The sequence below is a fragment of the Trichosurus vulpecula genome, chromosome 2 (assembly GCF_011100635.1).
Source record: "Trichosurus vulpecula isolate mTriVul1 chromosome 2, mTriVul1.pri, whole genome shotgun sequence".
Taxonomy (NCBI): domain Eukaryota; kingdom Metazoa; phylum Chordata; class Mammalia; order Diprotodontia; family Phalangeridae; genus Trichosurus; species Trichosurus vulpecula.
The window spans coordinates 78,291,931-78,319,030 of record NC_050574.1 but is presented as its reverse complement, the minus strand read 5'-3'; the positions used below and the strand labels follow the sequence as shown (position 1 = coordinate 78,319,030).

The 27,100-nt window shown below is 46.5% G+C and overlaps 1 protein-coding gene across 1 annotated transcript; it reads left to right on the top strand.

The window, feature by feature from the left end:
- Window positions 1–24,506: 24,506 nt before the first annotated feature.
- Window positions 24,507–25,328, top strand: GJB3 (gap junction protein beta 3). The gene has a single exon (XM_036746708.1). It carries the CDS (start codon window positions 24,507–24,509, stop codon window positions 25,326–25,328), a length of 822 nt encoding a protein of 273 aa, XP_036602603.1.
- Window positions 25,329–27,100: the final 1,772 nt, after the last annotated feature.

Genomic DNA, 27,100 nt, shown 5'->3' with positions numbered 1-27,100 from the left:
TCCAGATTTTCTCCCCTCCCTCCCCCCTCCCTCCCCAAGATAGCATGGAATCTCATATAACTACCATGAATAACTTCGCATTGAATTAATTTATACACTAGTCAAGTTGCGGAGAAGAATTATGACCAATGGAATGAATCATGAGAAAGAAGAAACAGAACCAAAAAAAAAAAAACCCAAAAACAAAAACAAAAGAGAAGAGGAAAAGGTGAGCATGAAGTGTGCCTCAATCTGCATTCAAACTTCATAGTTCTTTCTCTGGATGTAGATAGCATATTCTCCATCATGAGTCCTTTGGAGTTGTGCCTGCACCTTGTGTTGCTGAGAAGAGCAAAGTCTGTCAGGGTTGGTCCTCACGGAATCCATATATCTGTGGTTGTGTACAGTGTTTTCCTGGCTCTGCTCCACTCACTCAGCATTATGTCGTGTAGGTTTTTCCAGGTTGTTATGAAGTCCGTATCATCCCCATTTCTTATGGCACAATAGCATTCCATTACCTTCGTATACCACAGCTTGTTCAGCCATTCCCCAATTGATGGGCATCCCTTTGATTTCCAATTCTTGGCTACCACAAAAAGAGATGCTATAAATATCCTTGTACATATGGGTCCTTTTCCCACTTGTGTGATTTCTTTGGGATACAACCCTAGAAGTGGTATTGCTAGGTCAAAGGGTATGAGCATTCCTCTGGCCCTTTGGGCGTAGTTCCAAATTACTCTCCAAAATGGCTGGATCATCTCACAACTCCACCAGCAATGTAACAATGTTCCAATTTTCCCACATCCTCTCCAGCATTTATCATCCTCCTGCTTTGTCATTTTAGCCAATCTGACAGGAGAGATGTGGTTTCTATGAGTTGTTTTGATTTGCATTTCTCTAATCAGTAGTGATTTAGAGCATTTTTTCATATGCCTATAGATAGCTTTAATTTCTTCCTCTGAAAACTGCCTGTTCATATCCTTTGACCATTTCTCAATTGGGGAATGGTTTGTATTCCTATGTATTTGACTCAGTTCCCTGTATATTTTAGAAATGAGGCCTTTATCAGAGATACTAGTTGCAAAGATTTTCTCCCAATTTTCTGCTTCCCTCCTAACTTTTGTTGCATTGGCTTTTTTTGTACAAAAACATTTCAATTTAACATAATCAATTAATTATCCATTTTGCATTTTGTAATGCTCTCTATCTCTTGTTGGGTCATGAATTCTTTTCTTTTCCATAAATCTGATAAGTAAACTATTCCTTGCTCTCCCAAATTACTTATAGTATCAGCCTTTACTCCTAAATCATGAACCCATTTTGACTTTATTTTGGTATATGGTGTAAGATATTGGTCTATGCCCAGTTTCTGCCCTACCATTTTCCAATTTTCCCAACAGTTTTTGTGAAATAGTGAATTATTAGCCCAGAAGCTGGCCTCTTTGGGTGGACCTCTTCATTTTACAAAAGTGGAAACTGAGGCCACAAGAGGCTAAGTGGTTTGCCTGAGGTTGGTCATATGGATAGTAATCAATAATCAATAAATGTTTATTAAGTGCCTACTCCATGCTAAGCACTGGGGATACAAAAAGAAGCAAAAGACAGACCCTGCCTTCAAGGAGGTTACAAGTAAGGGACAGAACCAGGGTTGACCATAGATGTTTGTCACTGCACCATGCTGCTTCTCACCAGAAATGCAGGAGGTGTTATAGGTACCTCCACAATGAGATCTCCCAGCTGAATGGATGAGGTAGGGAGCTTGAAGGAGAGTGAAGCATTGAGGATACTCTCAAGTTTCAAATTCAGGTCACTGAGAGGAAGGGCAGAAATAAGGCAGATGGGAGGATGGCCAGGTTTCAGGAAGATAATGAGATCCATTTTGAACACATTGAAAAAATGTAAAATGAGGGTGTTGGACTGGATGGTCTCTAAGCTCACCCAGCTCCAAATCTCTCCTACCCACCTCCCTACCTCCAAGGCACAGCTGGGTTCACCAGTGCCCACAGTTTCACACATGGGACCAAGGAACTGAGAAATCAGCTATACCCACCCACCTGCCTACCCAGAAGTAGAGGTCCACACCTGGACACTCCTCTCCCAGAGACTGAGGAGAGATCAGACAGATGGGAGGAGGACCAAGAGAGGGAAATGGGAGTCACCGAAGTAGAGAATATGCAGGAGGAGGGGGTGGTGAATGTTAAGAAAGGTCAAAGAAGATGAAGACTGAGAAAAGGCCATTCCAACTTAGTTATTAAGAGGTGACCTTTGAGTGAACAGTTTCAGGAGAGTAGTAGAGGCAGCAGCCAAAATGCAAGGGGTGGAAGGGATGACCAAGTACCAAGAAAGCGAAGGCAGTGAAGGGTAGAATGGTCTTGAAACAGGAGCTAGGACAGACCTGAGCCTCCTTCATATGCATCAGAGAAGGAGCCACTAGGAAGAGATTGAAGGTGGGTGGGTGGGGCTGTGTGTGTGTGTGTGTGTGTGTGTGTGTGTGTGAGAGAGAGAGAGAGAGAGAGAGAGAGAGAGAGAGAGAGAGAGAGAGAGAGAGAGAGGTGGGGGATGGGGGGGAGGAAGAGTGAGAGAGAGGAGAGAGGGAGAGACAGAGGGAGAGAAAGACACAGACAGGGGAAGAGAGAGAAAGAAACAGACAGAGGTAGATTATAAATTCCAGGAGACTGGAGGGAACAGGATCAAAGGCAGCAGCAGAGGAACAAGGAAAGGAACCACCTTATCCACCAAGACTGGAGTAAAGAGGAGACAATGGGTGAAAATGTAGAGAGTATTTGAAGACTAGAAAGGGATAGATAAGAGAGTTCACAATGTATAATCCAAATCTTCCTAGTGAAAGAGGAGGAAAGGTTACCTGCTAAAAGCACAACAGGGCTGGGGAGGGACAAGAAACCAGGTGTGGTGGTATAAGCCTTTAATCCCTGCCATGAGGAAACTAAGGCTGGTGCATGGCTTCAGTCTGAGCATTCTGAGTAGCAATGAACTAAACCAATTGATCAGGTGTTCACACTGTCTGGCACCAATGTTGTGAGCCCCCAAGAACAGGGGGCCCCAGGCTCCCCAAAGAAAGACAAACCAGCCCTGGTTGAAAACAGGTCAAAGCTCCCATGTTGAGCAACAGTGAGATCAGCCTGTACGTGGCCATGGTACTTATAGACTGGGCAAGATGGGGAGACCCAGCCACAATTTTTTTATTTGAAAAATAAAAGATGGGACAGGAGTGGGGTTGGAGACTTGGGGAGGAGAGGAAAAAATCCAGAACAGTCATTAGTGGAAGGAGGGTGGGGAGTCCATCAGAGATAAATAAAAGAATTGCCATCCATAGGTGAGGGTACAGTTGTAATGGACCCAGTCAGCACAGTTTTGTGACTTCCAGCAGAGGTCAATGACTTCCTTGAACATCAGAGAAGGTAAATGGTAAAAAATAACCCAAGGTTAAGAAATAGCAGAGCTCCTGAACAGCAGATGATCAGACCAAGGGGTTTGAGGGTGGAAAGCAATGATGTCATGTTGAACTGTTTGACCATGGGTCAAGATGATGAAGAGAAGGAAAAGAGACAACTCCCAGGAAGAGGACTGGAGAGACATAGAGAGATTAAACAAGAAGTGGAGGTCACTTTGACGATGAAAAGCAGGTTTAGGAGGAGTGAGGTGGTGAGAAAGGCAGTAGTAAAAGGGCAGGAGATTGTGATCAGAGAGAAGAATATCAGAGTTCTGGATCATGAAGGTGGAACAGTTTTGGGTAATAATGAGGTCCAAGGTGTGTCCACCTCTGTAGGTGGCTGAGGTAGACTGGAGACAGATCTCACTGGAGTTTAGGAAGATGATGAACTGGGACACCATTGCATAGGGGATGCCATTGCATCAGAAGGACCTTCCCTGGTGATTCCTGATGATTCAGGATATGGGTTGTTTCACTGTTTTTCTTTGTAGCCCCACTCCCTAGCACTGTGTATGGCACATGGAAAATGTGCTCAAGAAATGCTTGTTGATGGATTCGTTGGTTGGTTGATTAGAAGGGTCATCTACATGAATTTTAAAGTCATCCAGGATTAATTGGGCTATAACAGCAGAAGGACAAGTGTGCAAGGCATTCAACAGTGACTTGTGGACCTATTTAACTATTGGATCAAGTATTAAGGGGAAAAAGTGAGGCCGGAAGAGGGCTGATGATCTGGGACAATAGGAAAGAATGAGGAAATTCAAAGCAAGGTAAGGATTAGGAGGTGTGAGGCAGTGGGAGAAAGGGAAGGACTGGAGATTTTTATCAGAGAGAAGGTTTTAAAAATTCTAGATAATGATGATGAAATAATTTCGGGTAATAATGACACATAAAGCATAATAACTCCTGTGGGTGGCTGAGGAAAAGTGGAAGCCGAGATTGTGGATGCTGAAGAGGCTGGTGAACCAGGAATAGAGGGTCTTTATTGCCAACGTGGCTTTTGAAATAACCAAAGATGTGGGTAGAGGTTGAGGGGGGTGGAAGATTGTAATGCTGACACTGAATTCATTGAGAATTACAGCGATCTGAATGCCAATAGGTGACAGGATCTGGCCACAGTGATGTAGTTGGGATGGTCAGATAGCTTGAACTCTAAAGAAGAGGCTCTGATTTGACAACAGAAGGCCTAAGCTAAAAATCCTGGTTTGACCCTGGGCAAGTCCTTAAACTTAAATTTCCTGGGCCTCAGTTTCCTTAATTTTAAAAAATGAGGGGGTTGGGCTGAATGAATTTTAAGGCTGCCTCCAGCTTCAGACCAGGCTAAGAGAACCCAGTAGTGGTGATGGGAAACAAAATTAGGTATAAGCTAACACCCCAGGGCAGAGAAAGGAGAAGGAAGAACAAACGGCCAACATAGAGACAGTGACAAGGAATGAAGGTCCTTCGAGTAGAGAAAGCCAGGTCTCCCTGAGAACTAGAAGGAGCATCAGAGGCAAAGATGTAAGATGAGGGGGCCTGCTGAAAGTTCCTAAGAGAAGCCAAAGAGCAAGACTAAGGCTGAGTCGATGGGGTCTGAGAGGTGAGGTAGGGTGTAGTTTTCACCCTTCAAAAACAGATTTTCTGAATCACAGGAATACAATGAGCAGGAGAGAGGAATTTACTTTCCCCAGAGTAAAGAATGGGGAGGTGAGGACTACAGAGTAAGAAGGTAAACCGGCCCAGGGTTCCTAGTAGAATGCTGGTGTGAAGGGGTCTCTGAAAATCATGGGATCATGAATTTAGAGCTGGAAGGGACCTCAGAGATTAGCTAGTCTAATCTTTTTTTTTCACATTTTTATTGCTCTTTTGTTTTCCCTTCAGCTCTATTTCCAAATGCATCCTTCTCTCTCTCTCCTGCCCAGCAAGCCATCACTTGTAACAAAGAAGGAAGAAAAGTGTGGGGTGGGGGGGGGGGCGTTCAACAAAACTAAGCAACACATCTAACAAAAACAATAGAATATGAAATGTCCCATACCCATAGTTCCCCACTGACGTAAAAAAGGATGGGATGTGCATTTTCTCATCTTTTCTTCAGAGACCTGTTTCCAACACTTCTATTTTATAGAAAAAAGAAACTGAGGCCCAGAGAGAGGAAGTGATTTATCCAAGGGCACACAGTAGTAAGTGGCAGAGCCAAGATTCAAATATAGGCCCTCCTATTCCAAATCAGTCAGTCAGTCAGTCAACAAGCATTTATTAAATGATTCCTACATTCTAGGAACTGTGTGAAGCATCAGGGAGGCAAATATAATGGGGAGTGGCACGTGTTCAGAAAACCTCCGACAGCATCTACCTATTTGGAAGGGACTAGGCACCCCAAGTCAGTCATTATGGTGGGTAATGGGAGTGCCTTGAAGAGACATGAAAGCGCTTGTGGACATTCTGTAACTGGTTCTGGTTATCTGACAACACAGAGAATGGCAGCCCCTTTGATTGGTTGCAAGGCTAGAATTGATATTGTCTTCAAAAGTCATCCAATGCCTTGGACATTCTCCTGGATCCTCTCAGTTGGTAGATCTCTGATCTTGATTCCACTCTTTTGCTGATGGCAACCAATAAGAAACTGCTGTAAGCGACCCTCTCTCGAGGTGAACATTGGCCCAATGGATAAGGGCCATGGCATTTCTACTTTTGTTTTAGACGAAAAAAATTGGATACTCCATCCTTGTGAGCTTCAAAATGTCAGGAGAGTGAACTATCTGGTCATCCAGGATTCCTGGAGTTTAATTCTATGCCAGGTTTTGCAGCCAGGCCAACATCAATTTGGACGTGAACTTGGAGGAACCAGTGCTAAGCTAAATCTCAGCCAACTTTCTCCAAAAACTAAGACGTGTAGGGGAGAATGAGATACTGGGGGGAAATATTTGTATTTTTGATATTGTTATATCTAGGAAGTAAATATCCCTTGGTAAAAGCTTAATACCAACAACAATAATGATGATCTAACATTTATATAACTCCATGCGCTAGGCACTACGTTAAGTGCTTTACAATTACAATCAGTGTTAAATGGTTAAATGGAAGAGGGATGCTAGTCATCGTTGGGGAACACAATCAGTGAGGACTCAAGCATTGGAAGAAATTCACTCCAAACTTTCAGTGTCACCCTGATACCCTGAGGGGGCAATGTATGACCTCGCTCTGAGCTACAGGATACTCCCTACATACATAACTCTGAATCTGGCTCTCTGTCCATCGTTCCACAATTCATGGGAGTGAGGAGTGGACCCTTGTAGTCCAAGAGACTTTCATGTTAAAGAGATGATTTTTTAAATGGGAAAGAAGGGGGCTAGCAGTACTAGACTTCAGACTATACAACAAAACAGTAACCATTGGAACAATTTGGTTAAGAAATAGAAAGATAGATCAGTAGAACAGATTAAGAACACAACATACAGAAGAAAAGGAACACAGTAGCCTAGAGTTTTACAGACCCAAAGACCTCAGCTACTGGACTAAGGAATCACTATTGGGGGGAGGGGGGGAAGTGCTGGGAAAACTAGAAAACAGAATAGCAGAAATTAAGTAATATAGAGACCAAAACATCTTACACTACATATCAAGATAAGATCCAAATGGATGCATGAGATAGGCATAAAGGGTAACATTATAAGCAAATTAGAGGAACAAGAAAGAAATTATCTTTAAGATACTATAGTTAGGGGAAGAGTTCATGACAAAACAATAGAGATGATCACAGAAGATAAAATGGATTATTTTAATTATGTAAAATTCTAAAATTTTTGCACAAACAAAACCAATGCAGCTGAGATTAGTAAGGAAACAGTTAACTGGGAAAAAAAATCTTTGCAGCAAGTTTCTCTAATAAAGTTCTCATTTCTAAGACATATTAAAGAACTGATCCAAATTTATAAGAACAAAAACTATCCCCAATAAAAAGATAAATGATCAAAGCATGTGCCCAGAAAGTTTTCAAAGAAAGAAAGCTAAGCTATCAACAAACATATGAAAAATGCTAATCACTAATAATAATGCAAATTAGTAGTAATTAGAGAAATGTAAATTAAAGCATTTCTGACATTCCATCTCAGGACCATCAGATTAGAAAAGATGATAAAAAGGGATAATGACAAATGTTTGAAAGGCTGAGGGAAAACAAATGCATTAATGTACCACTATTGGAACAGTGAATTGATATAGCCATTCTAGAATGCAATTTGGAACTACATCCTAAAATTCACTAAACTATGTGACTCAGTGATACCATTATGAGGTCTATATTCCCTGAAGATCAAAGAAAGAAACAAAGGGCTCACTTGTACAACATTATTAATAGAAACTCTTTTTTCAGTAGCAAAGCCCTGGAAACTAAGGGGTGTCCATCTATTGAAGAATGGCTAAACAAATTATAGCATAAGAACATCATGGAATATTATTGTGCCTTAAGAAAGGATAAAATGGATGATTTCACAGAAATCATGAATGAATTGATACAGAATGAAGTGAGCAGAAATGGGGAAACAACCTACTGTATACAATAACAAAAGCATTATACAGAAAAACATTGAAAGACTTGAGGACTCTGATGAATGCAATGATAAACTACATACAGTTCTAGAGGATCAATGACAAAGCCTGCTGCCCACCTCTTGATTCAAGATGCAGGAGGAAGGGAGGGAGGAAGAGAGAAAGGGAGGCAGGAAGGAAGGAAGGAAGGAAGGAAGGAAGGAAGGAAGGAAGGAAGGAAGGAAGGAAAGAGGGAGGGAGGGAGGGAGGGAAAGAAGGAAGGAAGGAAGGGAAGGAAAGAAGGGAAGGAAAAGAAGGAAGGAAGGAAGGAAGGAAGGAAGGAAGGAAGGAAGGAAGGAAGGAAAGAAGGGAAGGAAAAGAAGGAAGGAAGGAAGGAAGGGAAGGAAGAAAGGAAGGGAAGGAAAGAAGGAAGGGAAGGAAAGAAGGGAAGGAGGGAAGGAAAGGAAGGAAGGAAGGAAGGGAAGGAAAGAAGGGAAGGAAAAGAAGGAAGGAAGGGAAGGAAGGAAGGAAGGGAAGGAAGGAAGGGAAGGAAAGAACGAAGGGAAGGAAAGAACAAAGGGAAGGAAAGAAGGGAAGGAAGGGAAGGAAAGGAAAGAAGGGAAGGAAAAGAAGGAAAGAAGGGAAGGAAGGAAGGAAAGAAGGAAGGAAGGGAAGGAAGGAAAGGAAGGAAGGGAAGGAAAGAATGAAGGGAAGGAAAGAAGGAAAGGAAGGGAAGGAAGGAAGGGAAGGAAGGAAGGGAAGGAAGGAAGAGAAGGAAGGAAGGAAGGGAAGGAAGGAAGGGAAGGAAAGAAGGAAGGGAAGGAAAGAAGGGAAGGAAGGAAGGAAGGGAAGGAAGGAGGGAGGGAGGAAGAAAGGGAAGGAAGGAAGGAAAGGAAAGGAAGGAAGGAAGGAAGGAAGGAAGGAAGGAAGGAAGGAAAGGAAGGAAAGAAGGGAAGGAGGGAGGAAAGGGAGGGAGGGAAGGAAGGAAGGAAAGGGAGGGAGGGAAGAAGGAAGAAAAGAAAAGAGGGTCATTGAGGTATCTTTTATTTAATGCACAGAAGAAACAGATGGAAGGTCAGAAAGAATCACAGATTAGCAGAATGGCTTTAAAAGCTACAGATTATACATATATACATACATACAGATTTACATACATATATGTGTACATATATATGTTTTAAAAGAAAAGAAGCTACACAAAATACAACAGAGACCTGTAGTTTCGTGTACAATTTTTTTTTCTGTTCTACTATGTATAGGAAATACCCATCTTATTTGGCGTTTCTTAAGTTCAGAATGAATTTTTTTTAAATAATTAAGAAATAGACCACAAAAGGAAGTAATATTATAAGTTAGTTAAGGGAAGACAGAATCTTAGGTGGTTAAGTGGGCAAAAACTCATATTTATAAAGCAATGGTGGACTGCTCCTAAAGCATTCACTCTGGTTTAACACTCTGCACCACTCCCATCCTAATGATGACAAGATGACTTCTTGAACTTTGAAAATTCAGAAGACCAGAAGCTGTCTCCTTTTGCCCCAAAGCAAAAGGCTGTAGCTTCATGCTACAGCCAGCCATGCCACATGGCAGTGCAAACTCTACATGCACAAAGAAATTCACATGTGGGAATCTCAACATGCAACCAAAACAAACTTACATGAGTACCCTAGCCCCTCAGTGTTACCCCTAGAATCCCAAGGGAAGAGGTAGTAACTATCCTCTGGGGCCCTGGCCCACCAATGGGAAGGAGACTTGAAGAAATAGCACTGTTAAGTCTAAGTGCCCTCTACTTTCCCTTAGGGTGTCAAAGGAGCAGTCTCTCCTCTTCACTTCTAGATACTTGGGTAACTAAGAGGGGCTGGGAAAACTTGGGTGAAAGTTGCAGTATTGAGTCATAGTTTCCCAATATTGGCCCCTGTCCCAGGCCAGGGTCAGCCTTTAGGTCAGGAATTGCCTCCTTGGCTTGAGGCTAAGTCTTTCCTGATGCTTCACTTCTGATTTTCCTTTAAAGACAAGCTTTCCCTGGCTATGGTCAAGTAAGCCTGAGCCTGAGGGTGCCCTGAGTCATGATAGACTCATGGCTTAGTGTATGTCTGGCTCTTCTTCTATCCCTGTTCTGCCCTAGGGGAAAATCACTCTCTTGTTGGAGACTCGGAAGGAGGTGTGGTCTCAACCAAAAGAATTTCCCCAGTCTGAATAAAGAAATGTGGTCCCGTACTCAAGGACCCCTCCAGGCTAAACGGGGTGGGGGACTTGGCCCCAGACTTGGAGATCTCCTAGTCTGAAAGAATTTGAGGCACACATATGAAATTATTGGAGAACTTTGAGCTACAGTGTTTCAGGTTTAGGGTCATATGCCCACCTCTCACTCATTAAACTCCACTCCCCATAGCTCACATTTATATCTAGTCTCTAAAGTGGCTTTGGGGCCCTAGCAATGGGACTTGATTCTAAAGCCACAGCTATAACTAATACGGCTGGGCTTTGTGCCAGGTATCATGCATGGGGGCACAATGCTTCCTTTTAGCTAGTCTTCCATCTTGGAGAAGGGAGAGAAGGGAAACTCCCAGCCCCAAGTGGGTCTGTACTAGGAAAATGTGCAGGCACATATGGGTGCACTAAAAAGAGCCTCTAGAGAAGGTTCAATCCAGGCAAATGGGTGAATCAGGCTTCAGCCAGCCCAAAGGTGAGGAACAGGTAGAAGTTTGGTCCCCTGGCCTACTTTCCACCCTTTCTGAGGCCTTCCTCTCTGGGGGATCAATCAACAAACATTTAAGATATTTCACTGTTCCAGGCATTCTGGTAGGTCCTGCAGATACAGAGACAAAACGGAGCAGTTCCTGCCCTCAAGGAGCTGCTATTCTATCAGGGAAGATAACATGTGAATATACAAGTAGATACAGATTAAATTAATATAAAATCATTTGAGAAAGCAGGGCATTGGCAGGCAGCTGAGAGAATCAGGAAAGATGTCAAACAAGCAGTTGACAGAGCTCAAAATGAAACAAGGGATCTTGAAGGAAGTAAGAGATTGTAAGAGGCAGAGGAGAAGAAGGAGGGCATTCCAGGCATCAGGGACCATCATTGCAAAGGCACAAAGGTGGGAAATGTGCATGAGAAACAGCAAGGTCAGCTGGGCTATACTATCGTGTGTTTGAAGGGTAGTAATGAACGATGGGCCTGGAAAAGTCAGTTGGAAAGGGGTATACCTCTCTGGACCTCTCTCTGAAAAAAGAGCATTCTACGGCCCCCACATCCTCCCCAAATGAACTGTGCCTCAGATTCCAGAAGTTCTGGCTATGGCTGAGTCTAAAGCAGAATTCATTATGTGGGTGAAGTCAGTCCTTCTCTATGGGGTTACCTGGGAACACAGGTGGGAGAAAAGGAAGACAAGTATGAGCACATCTGTCTAAAGACAGACTTGTCTGTACACTTGTAGGTAAACACACAGGTGTATGTTTTTATCTCACACCTGGATTTCACAAACATATGAGTGTATTTACCAGGGAATGTCTGTGTTCAGGCAACTAGGTGACCTAGTAAATAGAGAGAACACCGGACATGAGTTCAGATCTGGTCTCAGACATTAGATATCTGTGCAATTCTGAGCAAATCATTTCTTTTTCTTGGCCTCATCTATAAAATAGGGGTCATCATAATGCTTACTTTACAGGGCCATTGTGAAGATTGAATTGAGATAATAAGGTCCCTCGCAAACTTTAAAGGGCTATATAAACTCTGGCTATTATCCTTTTTTGAAAAGGATAGGGCCAGACTGTGTGATCACTCCCCTTGAGTGACAGGGACCAAACAAATTGAGAAGCATTTGCTTAATGCACAATGGCCTGGGAATCTAGATGTTTCATTTCCAAATATTCTGCTTCCTCCCTCCCTGACTCATCTGGATCTCAGGCCCTTGTACCTGCTTGCTTCATTCATCCCTATGTTTCTGGCCCTGGTCTTCCCAGTCTAGAGAGAAGAAACCCTATGAAGGCTGAGAGGATGAGCATAGCTTGTGGGTGGAGAGTCACAAAGTCCAAAATTGTGTCTGGGTGGGGTCGTAGGGGCGCTTCTTTGGTGGAGTCAGGCTTGAGGACTCGGTTCTGAGAAGGAAGGAGTCGTGAGTAATCCCCAGCGCCACACAATTCACCCTTTTCAGGCCAGGGTCCCCATGGGCTTTCAGAGGGCATCCCCCTTCTACCACCAGTGATGCCCCAGCCTTACCATCATTCTTCCGCCAGTTGTCTGCCACTGTCTCAGAGCTCTTCAGAAAACAGATGAGGGTTTTCAAAAGGCTTTCACTAGCAACCACCTTACAGAGAATTCTACCCTCTCCTGCTGGTGCTGGGGAGGCAGGAGGTCATTTAGAATGTTGAGTAGCTGTAGATATCCTGTGCCTACATTTTTCTTGCATATTGTCACCTCCATTAGAATGTAAGTTCCTTGAAGGCAGAGGCCTTTCTTTGTATCCCATAGTGCCTAGGTCCAAGGAAGCATTTAACTTTTAAAAGCTTGTTGACTATCTGACTGACTAACATTTGGATTGGATAGCTGTTTAGCAATGGGTGCCAAAATGTTTCATACTTCATTGGAATCCAAAAATACTGCTTTATTATGGCGTTGGGGGACATAGATTAGAGCATTCATGGAACAGGCCTGTGAACAGGCCTTTCCAGAGAGCTACATATGCTCCGGCCTCTTGCTAAAGGACGTGTTATATTTACTCTTCTGTGTACATACATACTGTATCCCCCAAGTAGAGTGTAAGATCCTTGAGGAAAAAGACAATTTTGTTACTGTCTTTATATCTCCAGCACCTGGTAGCTTCTGCTTAATGATATGTGAGTTGACTTGTGTTGAATGTTATTGAATGCAACAGGCCTGGACAGCTTCTTTAGACCTCATGTCCTGGCAGAGCCTGGATCTGGGGCCAATGGTGCCAAGAAACAGTTCTCTACTGTCCTGGAAACTACCGCTCCCTCCTGGGAAAGAGCCGCACCCAGCCCTTGCCCACACTCCAGACACAGAGTTTGGTTGATAAGAAAAACAAAACAACTTTCCAAATTCTAGGGAGTACTCTTCCTCCCGGTCCTGAAACCTGGGGGACAGAGGCTGACTCACCTTCACCTCCTCAGCCTGCCCCTAGTTCTGTGTCTCCTGGGACAGGTCTGGGATTTTCCTTTGACCCCTCACCTTTCTGCCCATCAGTCCCTGCTTTGTTGTTGCTCAGTCATGTCCGACTCTCTGTAACCCCATCTGGAATTCTCCACGGTCTCTGATTTACCCATTTGTAACCTCAAACACAGAGCCCTACGCTAGGCAGGGGAGGGGTGCTGAGAAGGGGAGAGACAGTTCTGGGCTCACTGAGATTCTCAAGCCTCCCAGAACTTCCAGATTTCGAGGTACAAGGTGCGTTTCCCTCAAGAGAAGAGAGGAAGTAACTTTGTGTAGACCCTCCTCCTTCTCCCCCCACACCAGTCTGGTTGAGGAACTTGGACTCTGCCTCAGAGAACCCCTAATACATCCCAGCCCCCCCAGAGAGCCCTCAGGCTAAAGCTAACAATCCCTGACTTCTGGGAACCCCCAATGTGAAGGGGAGACCCTGCCCCACCCTTGAGGAGTCTTTGTCTTAGGGGATAAGCTTCCAGGTCACAAGATAATATTTATGTGGGTGTTGAGGGACTCCTCAAAGGTGTGTGATAATGGGAGGAGGCCCCTAAAGCTAAGGGTGGGACCCTGCAGAGTGAGGTCAGGATGTGGGGGTGGGCCTTCCTTCTTAGAACAGATCCACACCCAGAAGAGGGCTGTGGGGAGTGGGAGGGAGGAAGAAACAGATGACCTCTCAGTGCTCCCTGACTTTAGGTATATACGGGGGCTAGGCTTGGGTCTTCCTGGCCAGGGCCTCCTCAGTGCTCTCCTACCGTAAGAGCCACTCAGCTCCCTCCTGCCCCATTCTGGGTGTGTGTAGGGTGGAGATCAGGGTACTTCTTCCTGAGGAGTCCTGAAGGCTACTAAGATTATGGGGAAGGCAGACTTCCACATGCATTTGGGGGGCTGCGCCTCAGTCCTTCCCCAGAGGAAGTTATATCCCTAACTTGGGGATGAGATAAGGAAGGAGTGGGACTCTGGGCTGCAAAGGCTTGGGGAAAGGCAACTCTCAGACCACCCAGGTTCTCAGGCCTCCCTGAGTGTTTAGACTCCCAAACACTGCTGTTTTTGCTCAGCTGCATTCTGTCCACTCCCTGGAAGCCCTTGTCAAGTCAGGTGGTTGTTGTTTGTTGTTGTTGTGGTGGTTGTTTGTCCTTCGTTCTCAAAGAGGACCATGACATCAGGAAGGTGATGCCATGACACACAAGTGAATTGGATTTGAGTGAGGGAGGAATGTGCAAGGTCAAGTCAAATCAAGAAGCACTTTTTTGAGCACTTACTACTGCAAGGCACTGTGCTAAGCACTAGGGATAGAAAGAAAAGGAAAAAAAAAGTCCTTGCCTTCAAGAAGCTAACATTTGAATGTTAGGTCAGGCTCACACTTCAAATTCCTAGAGTGGGAAAGGGTCTCTTTCCCTCCTTCCATCTAAGTTCCAGCTACATTGGCCTACTTGCTACTGCACACACACACACACACACACACACACACACACACACACCACTGCATCTCCAGACTCCTTGGTTTTGCACTGGCTGTGCCCCATACCTAGAATGCTCTCCCTCCCCACCCCTGCCTCCTGACCTCCTTCAAGACTCAACTCAAATCCTACTTTTCCCAAACCCTCCCACTACCAACACCTTCCCTCTGAAAATGCCTTCCCCTTACTTTGTATACATCTGATATATACCTAATTAAAATGTGAGTTCCTTAAAGTTAGGGATTGTTTTTGTCTTTCCTAGCACAGCTCTCAGCACAGCACCTCATTCTTAGTCAGAGCTTAATAAATGTGGTTGACTGACAAAGGACCTTCTTTCCTGCTCTGGCTCTGGGAGACACTGAGCTGATGTCTCTATGCCACATTTGGGGGCATTCAGCCTGGATAACTTCTCCAACTTTGACATTTTAGGGAGCCCCTGATGTTACTGCCATGGGTACTCCCTGCACCCCCTTGCATGACTTTGCAGCTAGCCTTGCTGCGGTTGAAAAATCGGTCTTGCTGCAGCCTCTGAATTCGGCTCAGCCGGTCCTGTAAGACAGGCGTGGAGTCTCAACCCCAAGCCCATCCTTTTCCAAGACTTTCCAGCTTGCTAAGACCTGCCAACACTTGCCTTGGAAAGCCGGGGCCACCACCTTAAGATGACAAGGCACTGGGAACAGACGTCAGGGGAGGCTCAGAGAGGTCGACAGTCACACATCTTTTGTAGTGTTTATCATGCCCAGAAATACAAAGCTGAGATAAGGCACAGTCTTTGCCTTCATGGAGCTCCAGGGATAACACGCAAATACACGCAACTACAATGGATGTTGTATTTTCAAGAAGCACTCAGTAAATGCTTTGTTCATACATCAGGCATTGTGCTGCGTGCCCGGGAGACAAAGACAAAAGAAAAAATATTCCCTGACCTGAAGAAATTTACATTCTGCTGGGGTGGGGATGGGGAGGAATAGCATTACGCTGATAAATAAATCACACAATGTACGATAGCATTTATGAAGTACCTACTATGTGTCAGGCACGGCTAGGCACTTTAGAAAGATTATCTCATTCTATATAACAACCCTTTAAGGTAGGTGCTATGATTACCTCCACTTTAGAGTTGAGGAACTGAACAATAACAGTTGAGAAAACTGAAGTAAAAAGAGATTAAGTGACTTACCCAGGGTCACACAGATTTGTTGCTTTTGTTCTGTTGTTTCAGCCATGTTTTTCTCTTTGTGACCCCACTTGGAGTTTTCTTGGCAAAGATACTGGAGCGGTTTGCCACTTCCTTCTTCAGCTCATTTTCCAAATAAGGAAACTGAGGCAAACAAGGTTAAGTGACTGGCCCAGGATCACACAGCTAGGAAGTATGTGAAGTTGGACTTGAACTCGGGTCTTCCTGACTCCAGACCTAGGACTCTAGTCACTGTACGGTCACCTAGCTGCCTCATTATTTTTTACTTTTCTCTTACTGTTTTTTGGTTTTGTGATTTCATTGATTTGGGGAACTCCAAGTGAGAAAATTCCATCAGTCAGATGAGCACAGTATACACCACCATTTTGGGTGGTAGAGACTAACAACTTTAGGAAACAGGAATGGCCTTTTTTAGGAGGCCTTTAAGGGACCAAAGGTGATAAGAGAAAGAATTCCAGGTTTTGCTGGGGGAGGGGGAAGAGGAGCCCTTTGTTTTCTAAGAGGACCAATGACATCACAGGGTGATGTCTTGACTTGCACATGAATTGGATTTAAGAGAGGCAAGGCTGCCCAAAATCATCAGCCTCAGTCTCCCAGACTCATCAAAGTCCAGTGGCTAGACAAAAGTCAGGACGACTGGCAATGGCCCGGGTTGCATCTGTCCCACCAAGCTCTAACAGCTCCACAGACTCTGCTTCAGCTGCCTTCCTAGCCACTGGAATGAATTGTTCTCATCTGCCTATCCCACCAGGGGAACTCTTCACATACTCGGGAGAAGACACCCTCCCCCAACTCACTGACAAGTTTGAGGCCCACCTGTTACCCTCAACCTGGCCTCAGTAAAGGCACAGAGCTGGGACATTGGTAAGTGGGTTAAACTGGCACAAAACTAAGTACTAAAACTAAGGTCTGAGGCGGAAGGCTGTTACAGCCTAGAGGAATCACCACTAAAGGTTTCCTAGAGGAGTTGGGTTTGAAAATAGCTAGGATGCCCCCCATGTTGCTGTGTTTTTGCCTGCCCTCCCCCACCCCCTGCGGACCCTCAGCCCACAAAGAAACAAAGGATACCTCAATTTAAAATCAACAGAATGGTGTTTTGGCGGGGAGTGAGATTTCCTAGGGACCCCAACCAGGCCCCATTCCACTGCTGTTAGGCATGGGCCTAGTGGAAGCAGGTAGGGGAACCCCAGAGAAGAAAAAACCCTTCCCTCCCACGCTCCTGCTCTTCAGCCTTACACTAAGTATGGGAGATGCAGGTGCTTCCCAACCTGCCAGACAGGATGTAGTCCAGGATTTTTTCAACACCTGAATCTTCCCAGCCCACAGACAGCCCACACAGCTTTTCCATTTGTTGGCATTCATTTGTTTAATGGTTCCAGATTATTGAGGGGAGGGGGGGGGATATCCTGTCCTTTGTTATAATACATTTAATTACTTCCCTTCTCCCTCCCCAAATCTCTAATTCAGTGCTGAAAGAACAGAAAAAAAGATATTCTAGAAAGAAAAATCAACACTTAGGAGGAACATGGTCAAATATTTGAAGAGCTACCATGTGGAAGAATGATTACATTTGTTCTGTTTAACCCCAGAGGGGCTGAGTTCAAATCCTGCTTCTGACACTTACCTGTACAACCTTGGGCAGACCATTCTGGAAAACGACTTGGAACCATGTCCCAACAGTCACTAACCTGTGCATAAACTTTGACCCATTGATAGCCCTACTAGGTCTACACCTCCATAGACAGGAAAAGGACCTCTATGTACAAAAATACTCACATTAGCTCTTTTTATAGTGACAGAAACCTGGAAACTAAAGGGATGCCTATCTGTTAGGGAATGGCTGAACAAATTAAGGAATACCATTGTGCTATGAGAAATGACAAAAGAGGTGGTTTCAGAGAACCCTGGGAAGATTTCTATGAACAGATAGAGTAAAGTGAGTAGAACCAGGAGAACAAGTCATACTAATAACAATATTGTAAAAACAAACAACTTTGAAATATTTAAGAACGCTGACCAACATAATGAGCAGCCACGATTTCAGAGAACTGATGAGAAAGAATGTTACCCATCTCTAAATCGAGAAGCAATTGACTCCATGGGCAGAATGAAATACATTTTTGAATACTGCCAATGTGGGGATCTGTTTGCTTGTATATTTCGTAGATGTGTCTTTTGTCTGCGTATATATTTGTTACAAGGGTTTTCGTTAAGTGTTTTTCTTTATTTCAGTAGGAGGAAGGAGAGATTAAAACTTGGATAAGTCATTTCTCTCCAGGCCTCAGTTTCCTCGTCTGGAAAATGAAAGGGTCAGACTAAGGGGTCCCTTCCAGTCTATGGAAGTCTATGACTCTGATCCTATCAACCAGAAGCAATGGGTAAAAATCAGAGAAACAGATTTTGGCTCAGTTTGAGGAAAAACTTATCAGCCACGAGAGCTGTCAGAAGCTGGGGGAGACTTGTATGAACTGGTGTAGAGTAAGGTCAGTGGAACTGAAAGAAGAATTCACACAATGATGATGATACATGGAAAGGGAAAAGCATTAAAGGCCTTCAAAACTCTTATCAATGCAGTGACTGCTCTTAACTTCAATAGGCTGAGAATACAGTAATGCCTCCCAGCCTTCAGCAGAGAGCTGGTGAGCAAAAGGCAGAAGGAGACATACACAGGCAGGCATGACCAACATGCTGATATGTTTTGTTCCACCATTTTTATTTGTTGTAAGGAGAGGATGATAAAGAGGTAGGTGAGTCAGGAATCAATCAATCAATTAATTAAGCTAGTATCTATATAGCACTTCAAGGATTGCAAAGTACTTTATATATCATCTCATTGGATCCCCAAAATAACTTTGTGAGGTAGGGACTATTATTGTCTCAATTTTGCATCAGAGAAAACCGAGGTATAACAGGTTAAGTGACTTGCCCAAGAGCATTTAGCTAGTAAACATCTGAGGCAAGATTGGAACTCAGGTCTACCTGACTCCAAGTTCAGTGGCCTATTTATTTAACTGCCGCTGTATCAGCGAAAGATGGAAAGAGAGAGAAAGGAAAGAAAGAGAGGAGGAGGGAGAGGAAGGAAGGAATGAACGAACAAATGAACGAACAAACGAACGAATGAATGGAAGGAGGGAGGGAGGAAGGAGGAAGGAAGGAAAGAAGGAAGATCAATAAAACATTTTTAAAAATAAAAAAATAGAACTGTCCTGCAGTGAAATGGGCTGCCTCTACAGGGCAGGTAATGAATTCCTAGACATTTGGAGGTCTTCAAGGAAGAAACTAAATGACTGCCTATTAGGGCTATTGAAAAAATTCTTGTCCAAAAGAGAACAAAGTTGGACTAGATGTTTTCTGAGGCCCCCTCCCACTCTGAGATTGGGGATGTTGATCTCTTGGCTCCAGAGCCTTATGGAGCTAGTCCCCAGTCAAGATTGATGATGGGGAGCCAGATGGGGGAAAGAGTGTAGGCTGGAAGTCCAGGCTTCTGGGTATCACTCTCAGTTCCACCCACCTTACCCCCATGCCTTCCCTCCATGACTGTCTCAGCATCTCCCCAAGTAGAGGAATGAAATCCTCCATGGAGGGGGGAGGGGCTAGGGCCTCCGAGCAGTGCCAAGCAGTGGTGAGGCAAGTTCCAGTGAGGTGTTTTTCCAAGATAACAGGGAAGGAAGGGGGAGGGGAGCATAGAGAAGTTGCTCTCAGCACTCTCCTCCCTCTCTCTCCCAGGGCCCAGCTTAGTAGGAGAAGTGGGCTAAGACCACCAGAAAAGACTCTCTCCCAAGCATCTATGATAAGAGACCTCAGACTGGCTTGTGCCTGGGACAGGGAGTGAAGACTTCCCCAGGAGCCAACAAGTCTTGGGGTGGGGGTAGAGAGGCTATTTGTCAGAAGAGGAGGGTCTATTGTCCCACAGATGGAAGCAGCAAGAGCTCTGGGCCCTGACACTGGGCCCAGGATGGAAATGCTTTGGGATAGAGAGAAGAAGAGAGAGAAGTTAGTTACCCAGGTGTAATCATTAGCTGTGATTATCTCTAATTACTTTAATTCTGGCTCGTAGCTGACTCAATTCCCTGAAGCCGGAGCAATGATCTCTAGGGAAGGAAAGCCTGCCCAGGGTCCAAGGCTCAGACATCTCTAACCACCTCCCCCAGGAAGGGACCTAACCTGGGCAGAGGTCATCCTTGGTGCCCACGAGGATGGCTGCTCTGGCAATCCCTTCCCCAGCCCCCACAGATATCCCAAGCCAGGTCAAGCATCATCTTTCCCATTCACTCCCTCTGAGCCTTGGGACCCCAAGGGGGGGCCAACCACAACTCCTTAGAGGAAAGAGGTAGGGCTGGAGCCCTGCCCTGCCCCACCCTCCATTATACTAACTTAACTGTGACTAAGCTCAAGGCCAGGCAGGGGGCTCCTTCTAGAAAAACGTCTCAGCCAGCAACCTTTGAACCTCACAATCTCCAAGTAGGTGGAGAGTTGGAAGGGTTATGAACCACTTTTGTGAGGCTAAGATCTTGGGGGGGGAGAGGAGGGGGGGAACAGTGGAGATATTGCCTGGGGAGATCACTGGAGAACCAGGGAAGCCAGCCTGCCACCCTGAGGCTCTGGAGAAAGCTCAGAAATATAGATAGGAAGAAAGATGCAGAAAGCCACCTTTATTACACTAGATATCAGGCCTCAGGAAGGACCCAGTAGGACTCCTGAGGGAAGAGCTGAAACCCCTGAAAGAGGGAGTGGGAAACCCCTGAGAAAAGACCTCCTGGATCTAATCCCTGAGGGACTGGCTGGGGACCCCTGAAAGAGGATATAGGGAACTACTGAGGGAAAGACTGGGGACCCCCGGAATAAAGTACCTGAAGCCCCTGGGATGGGTTGGCTCAGGTGGAGGGGAAGAGGCAGCAAGTACCAAAGCCAGCACCTGAAAAGTGATCAGTTCAAATCAGGGGCCTTGGCTTCCCATCCAACCTTGAACACTTCCTAGCCATGTGATGGTGGACAAGTCATTTTAACTGAGTCCTCATTTGGAAAATGGGGATGATAATTTTGCACTACTGGCCTCAAAGGGCTGTGGCAAGGAAAGCCTTTGCAAACCTGGCAATGCTTTATGAATATGCGTAACTCAAGCAAGCAGGGAAGAGTAATGCAAAAGCCATCTCCCTCCCTGCAGTAGGACTGAGGTTGCAGAATGCTACATACACTGTCAGACATCACTTGAGTGTCTGCTGGGTTTGCTCTTGTTTATTACAGGAGTGGGGAACCGACATCCTCGAGGCCACGTGTGGCCTCTAGGTTCTCAAGTGCGGCCCTTTGACTCAAAGGGACCTAAAGGACCGCATGTGACCTTGAGGATGCAGGTTCTCCACGCCTGGATTATTACAGGAGCTGGTTCATTGGGAGGGTGTGGGGGGGATAGATCACATGATGACATGACTGTGACCTAAAACCAGAAAGTGTCAATAATTTTTTTTTCTTGTTTTTAGGGGCTAGAGGTCTAAGCTGGGTGTGTCTCAGTGTCCTGGGGAGGGAAAAAGGGGACGCAGACATTCATTCCTAGATAGTAGAGAGATGACCCCAGGTGGGGCTTTCTTGGAAACTCTCTCCCCATCACCTGCACCCCCAGGTTGGGAGGGTCCCAGCCTGGGTTATCCCTCATGCGTGTTACTACCTTGGGCTGGCCCACTACATGCCTCACAAGTGGGCAGGGCAGATCAACCCCACCCGGAGGAGGAGAGTATGAGCAGGCTGAGAGAGAGAGGAAGGTGGGCGGGGACTGAGCACTTGTCTAAATCTGTCGCTCATTTGCCACCCTGCAGGGTTTGGAAGACGAGGAGCTGGTAGGTAAGTGCTACCTTTGGGATCAAGAGGGTTAGAGACATTGGCTGGGGAGCAGTCACCAGCTGAGCCCAATGGGGCATGGACACTGTCCCTGGCCCCTCTTTTCCCCTCTAAAAAAAGTGGCCTGATTAGGAGATGGTTTCTGGGCTAGGGCTGGCTGAGGGGATCCTGGTCTCCCAGTCTGTTGGGCAGGTGTGAGCGGCAACCTCAGAGGGTTCAGAGGGTCAAAGGCAAGTTCTCCTTTGCTTTTCAGCCCTTCCAGGAACCAGCAAGTTTCCATGCTTCAGATTGCAGGGGATGGGGATAGGGATAGGGATATGGATGGAGATGGGGATGGGGATGGGGATGGGGTTGGGGATGGAGATGGGGATGGGGATGGGGCCATGAGTGGGAAGAAGGGGGAAAGTGGTGCAAGTAAGGAAGGAGGGAGGAAAGAAAGGAAGAAAGCAGGAAGAAGGAAAAGTAGTCACCCCCCCCCCAAACCTAGGGAAGTGCTATAGGATTCAGGTTCCTGCTCTTCCCTCCCTGAAGAAAGGGAAGCCTGGGTACTAATCCTCAAACTCTCAAGTGGGTGGTCGGGGATGTGCTGTGAGCCCGAGTTGCCATGCTTGGGGCTAGGGCTGAACTCCAGCCCCTTCACAGAGCTCAGTGTCCTGTCCCATACCTAATTAGGATCCAGGAGAGAGTAAGTCCAGGACTGTTGTTGGTCTGCCAAAGCCCTTAGCCTCCGTCCCTTAGATGTTAGCCGAAGCGCTGTGTCTTCCATACCACCCACCACTCCTGTCCACAACAGCTCAGTCAAGGGAGTCAGGAGCCCAGAACCTGCTCCTCCAGTCTTTGATAGGGGTTGTAACCTTACTCCAAACCTCTCCCCAGCCTCCCGCCTTCAACTTGAGGGAAGGTAAGCCCCGCCTGTTCCCTGCCCTCAGCCCAGCCAAGGAATTCCTTCACGATGAATGTGGCCTCTCAGTGATTCAGTGTTAGGGATTCTGAAGGGGGGTGGTGGTAGTAAGGGTGGGGTCTAGAAGTCAGGAAGGTGGCAGGGGCTATTGAGAAGCAGCCCCCATTTTCAGGGACAGCCCCTTGGGAGCAAACCAAACCAGCAAGGAATGGGAGACTACGAAATAAGTATATAATCAAAATAGGTGCAGAACCAGACCCATTATCCTTAAGGTTCAGTGATTTACTCAAGTTCACACGGAGGAGTAACAAGCAGAACTGGGGATCATGTAGTGACTCCCGCTCTGACCCACCCTTCTCCTAACAGACCTCCCTTCAAGGTGCTGCTGGTAGGATGATGGGAAGTGCTAATGAATATTCATATCTCTAGGATCATAGATGAAGAGGGCAAAGGGATCTCAGAGGCATATGAAAAGTCCAACTTTCTCATTACAAATGAGGAAACTGAGTCCCAGAAAGGTAAAGTCCAACCCAGGGCTTAGGTCCTGACACTTATATGTCAGAGCCAGGTTTTGATCCCGTTATCTGATGCCAAAGCCAGCATTCTTTCCATTGTACCATGTTTTGCAGGGGTCACATCTCACAGTTAAATCTCAAAAAGGACTAACAGCCTTTGACCTACAGGACCACATGCAGGAAATGGAACTTGTGGCCAAACAGCACATACTTGGGACCGGGGGGAAGTAGGAGGGGATGTGGAGGATGAGTGCAGAGCTGGCTAAAGGAGACGAAGGACTGGGAAAAGAGAGGGGTCCGAAGCAACTTTGACTCATGCTTCAGGGAAAAAGGAGAAGTTGGCTCCCCCACCTTACCATCTCAGTTCCTCCTACTCCTAGGAGGGGAGGAAGGGTTTAAAAAAAATCTTCAAGTGGGATTTGTTCCTATTGGAGGAGTCTTCCACAAGCTGCTATTACCAAAGGACCCCCGGATCACAGATCTGGAAGTGGGAGTGATCTTAGATCATGTCCAATCCCCTCGTTTTACAGATGAGGAAACTGAGGCCCATTGTGGTTAAGTGTCTTGCCCAAAGTTGGGCAGAGCCAGGCACAGCCAGGGCCTCTAATCCCAAAGCCAGTATTCTTTCCCCTGCCCCATAATGCCTGCCAGTTTCCCCTGCCAGTGCCACCTCACACACCCCAACACACTCCACATCCCACATCTCATGTGACACATTTCACCCCACCCCAGCCCCGACCCACACGACAGTACCCTCCGCACCTCATACATGACCCACCACACAGTGCTCAACTGAGCCCAGCCACATATGAAACAACATACACTATGCTCTCTAGGCACACACCACCCACCCACATATACATATACACCTTTTCAGGAAAAGCAGCTTCAGGATGTCCCACAGCTGAACCCTCACAAGCATGCATACACAGGTACATGCAGATTCACAAGCATACACCCAGGTATATACATGCACTGGTTCATGGACTCATGTGCATTTATACATGATGGGGGTAACACATGGACAGCCACTCACCCAGACACAAACATCCTTGGACACGCCGGCATTAGGCTGGTGACTGCACAGCCCTCCCTCACTGTAATACAATTCACTTGCAAGTCATGGGCATCATCTTCCTGATGTCATGGTCCTCTTCGAGAAGGAAGGACAACCCACACAATAGTAATTAGTGCATTGGGTGAGTGCCTTGTCACATGAAACCCTGTAGTCTTGGATCAGTTTCTGTCCCTATCAACCCACAGCTTCCAGGCAGAGAAAAGGAATAAAGGTTTTCTTAGGTGGGAGCCTTCAGAAATCCAGAGCCCATCAAGCTCATGCTCTGAGGCCAAACCAAGTCCCTCCCTCCTCACTCCCCCGCCCGCTGCTCCATCCCTGAAGGAGAGGCGGGCACTTGGGCTTCCCTGCGCAGTCCCACCTCGAGCCTCTCGTGTCCTTTACCCTCACAGGTGGGCCCTGCGCCCCCGCAGCCCATGAGCCATGGACTGGAAGAATCTACAGGCGCTCCTGAGCGGAGTCAACAAGTACTCCACGGCTTTTGGCCGTATCTGGCTCTCGGTGGTCTTTGTCTTCCGCGTGCTGGTGTACGTGGTGGCAGCGGAGCGCGTGTGGGGAGATGAGCAAAAGGACTTCGACTGCAACACGCGCCAGCCGGGCTGCACCAACGTCTGCTACGACCACTACTTCCCTATCTCCAACATCCGCCTGTGGGCCCTGCAGCTCATCTTCGTCACCTGCCCCTCGCTGCTGGTCATCATGCACGTGGCCTACCGGGAGGAACGGGAGCGGCGACACCGAGAGAAGCACGGCGACAAATGTGCTCGGCTCTATGACAATGCCGGCAAGAAGCATGGCGGTCTCTGGTGGACCTACCTGCTAAGCCTCTTCTTCAAGCTCATTGTGGAAATCGTCTTCCTCTACATTCTGCATACGCTGTGGTACGGCTTCTCCTTCCCCCGCCTGGTGCAGTGTGCGGGAGTGAGCCCCTGTCCCAACACAGTGGACTGCTACATCGCCAGGCCCACGGAGAAGAAAGTCTTCACCTTCTTCATGGTGGGTGCCTCGGCCATCTGCATCATCCTAACCATCTGTGAGATCTGTTACCTCATCTGTCAGAGGATACTGAGAAGCTTGCGCAGAGTCAAGCGCAAGGGAGCTACTCTGCACTCGCCCTCCTCCAGCAGGGCATCCACCTGCCGCTGCCACCACCTGCTGCCGTCCCATGGGGGTGAGGAGGGCATGAGTCCAAGCAAGGGGGCAGAGGCACTTCGGGCATCTGCCCCCAACCTGACTCTCATCTGACCTGGGGATGGAGCAAGGCAAGGAGACTGGGACTGCCTGGGATGGCTGGAATACGCTGAGCAGGGCAAAGTCAACCCATCTTCATAACTCCCCTGGCTCTTATTCCTCTGGCCCCAGGGCCTGGAAGAGTCAACGTGTGAGAATGAGGGTGGAGGACAAGGCTTGGGGAACATTCACAGAGCAGAGGGTTGTGGGAAAGTTAGGAGATAGCCCTACTCTGGAGGCCTCAGGGAAGATCAGTGGGCAGGGAGAGAGGGTTAGTGGCTAGAGGGGGGAGGGTGGTTATTGTATCTAGCGGCTTTACCCGGTTCCATCTCTTACCCCATACCCTACAACTGGGGGCTGGGGCAGGGTTGGATTAAGAGAGGCTACGGAACTAGATCAGAATAATCCTTTACTCTCTCTAACCAGAACTAAATCCTGTTGGTGATGCTCAGGGGACCTGGCTGTCAGTCCTGTGGTTCCCCCAAGAAGCTGATAGGGAGAGATTTGCAAAGATGGGCCATTCTCCCAAACCAGAGGCTCATAGGACCATGATCTAAGAGCTCGGATCAGCCCACAGGGTTGCAGGTAATGTCAGCAGGACATAAGGACTGAAGTGAGACTAAACAAACCAGACCAAAGCGGATCCAGTAAGGATACTTTGCCAGTATCCAGGAGCTCAGGATATACTGCTCCCTCCAAGTCCAATCTGGTTCACTTCCACCCTTGCCCTCTGGAGAAATCCATGTTAAAGAGACATGCTTCCTATCCTCTGCCCCCAACTTCTGGAAGAAACCTCTAAGCTCAGGGGCCATTGAGGTTTAGTTCCCAGGCCCAACAATGGAGTGCCCATTCTGAAGCCTGGGGCCAAACTTACTAGGAATGCAGGTTTAAGGAATTGACTCACCCTTCCATCTGCCTTGAACCAAGGTTGAAGGCCTGAAGCCCACTGGATATTGATAGGTGAGAATGGAAAGAAGGAGACGAGTCTCTCCTGGAATTCAATAAAGTCCTGTGTTTTTTTTTCTATAATCACGAGGTCACTGGGCTCCTCCAATCCTCCCGGGCAGGGATGCCTTGGAGATTTTGAGGAGGAGGGATGAGGATGTAGGAATGGGGTACAGGGATAGGGGATAAGGGGATGGGGATGTGGAGTGATCAGACAGGACCGAAGGGGACAGAGACAGCAGGAATGAAGGATGTGGGGATTGGAGCTATGGGAAAAGGGGACACAGAGATGAGATCATGTTATTATTATGAAAACGACGGACTCATAAGGATGGGGAACATGGGAATGTGAGAATAGGGGAGTGAAAGAGAAGAGGAAGTGCTGGTTGTAAGAATGGGGCTGTAATAACAAAAGCTGATATTTAAATAATCACCTTAAGGTTTTCAAAGAGATTGTAATACCTTATCTCACTTGCCATAAGTGCTAGCATTTATGCAGTGCTTTAAGCTCTTTACAAATATCATCTCACTTTATCCTCATAACACCCCTGGAAGGCAAGAGCTATTCTTATCACCTTTTTACAGAAGAGAAAACTAAGGCAGAATAAAAGTAACTTACCACAAGCTTCTGAGGTTGTACTTGAACTCAGGTCTTCCTAACTCCAAGTCCAGGGTGGTATCCATTGCCTCCCTTGGAGGATGCAGGAATGGAAGATCTGGGAATAAAATCTGTAGGCCAGTGGCAATGAGGACTGAGAGGATAGGGAATGTGGAACAAGCCAGCTACTGATCCTGATTCTCTTAGTTGTCCAGGAGAGGGCACCATGACCAAAGTTCTATGT

Excerpts from the sequence above, each read along its gene's own strand:
- GJB3 (XM_036746708.1), top strand. The coding sequence starts at position 24,507 with ATGGACTGGAAGAATCTACAGGCGCTCCTGAGCGGAGTCAACAAGTAC.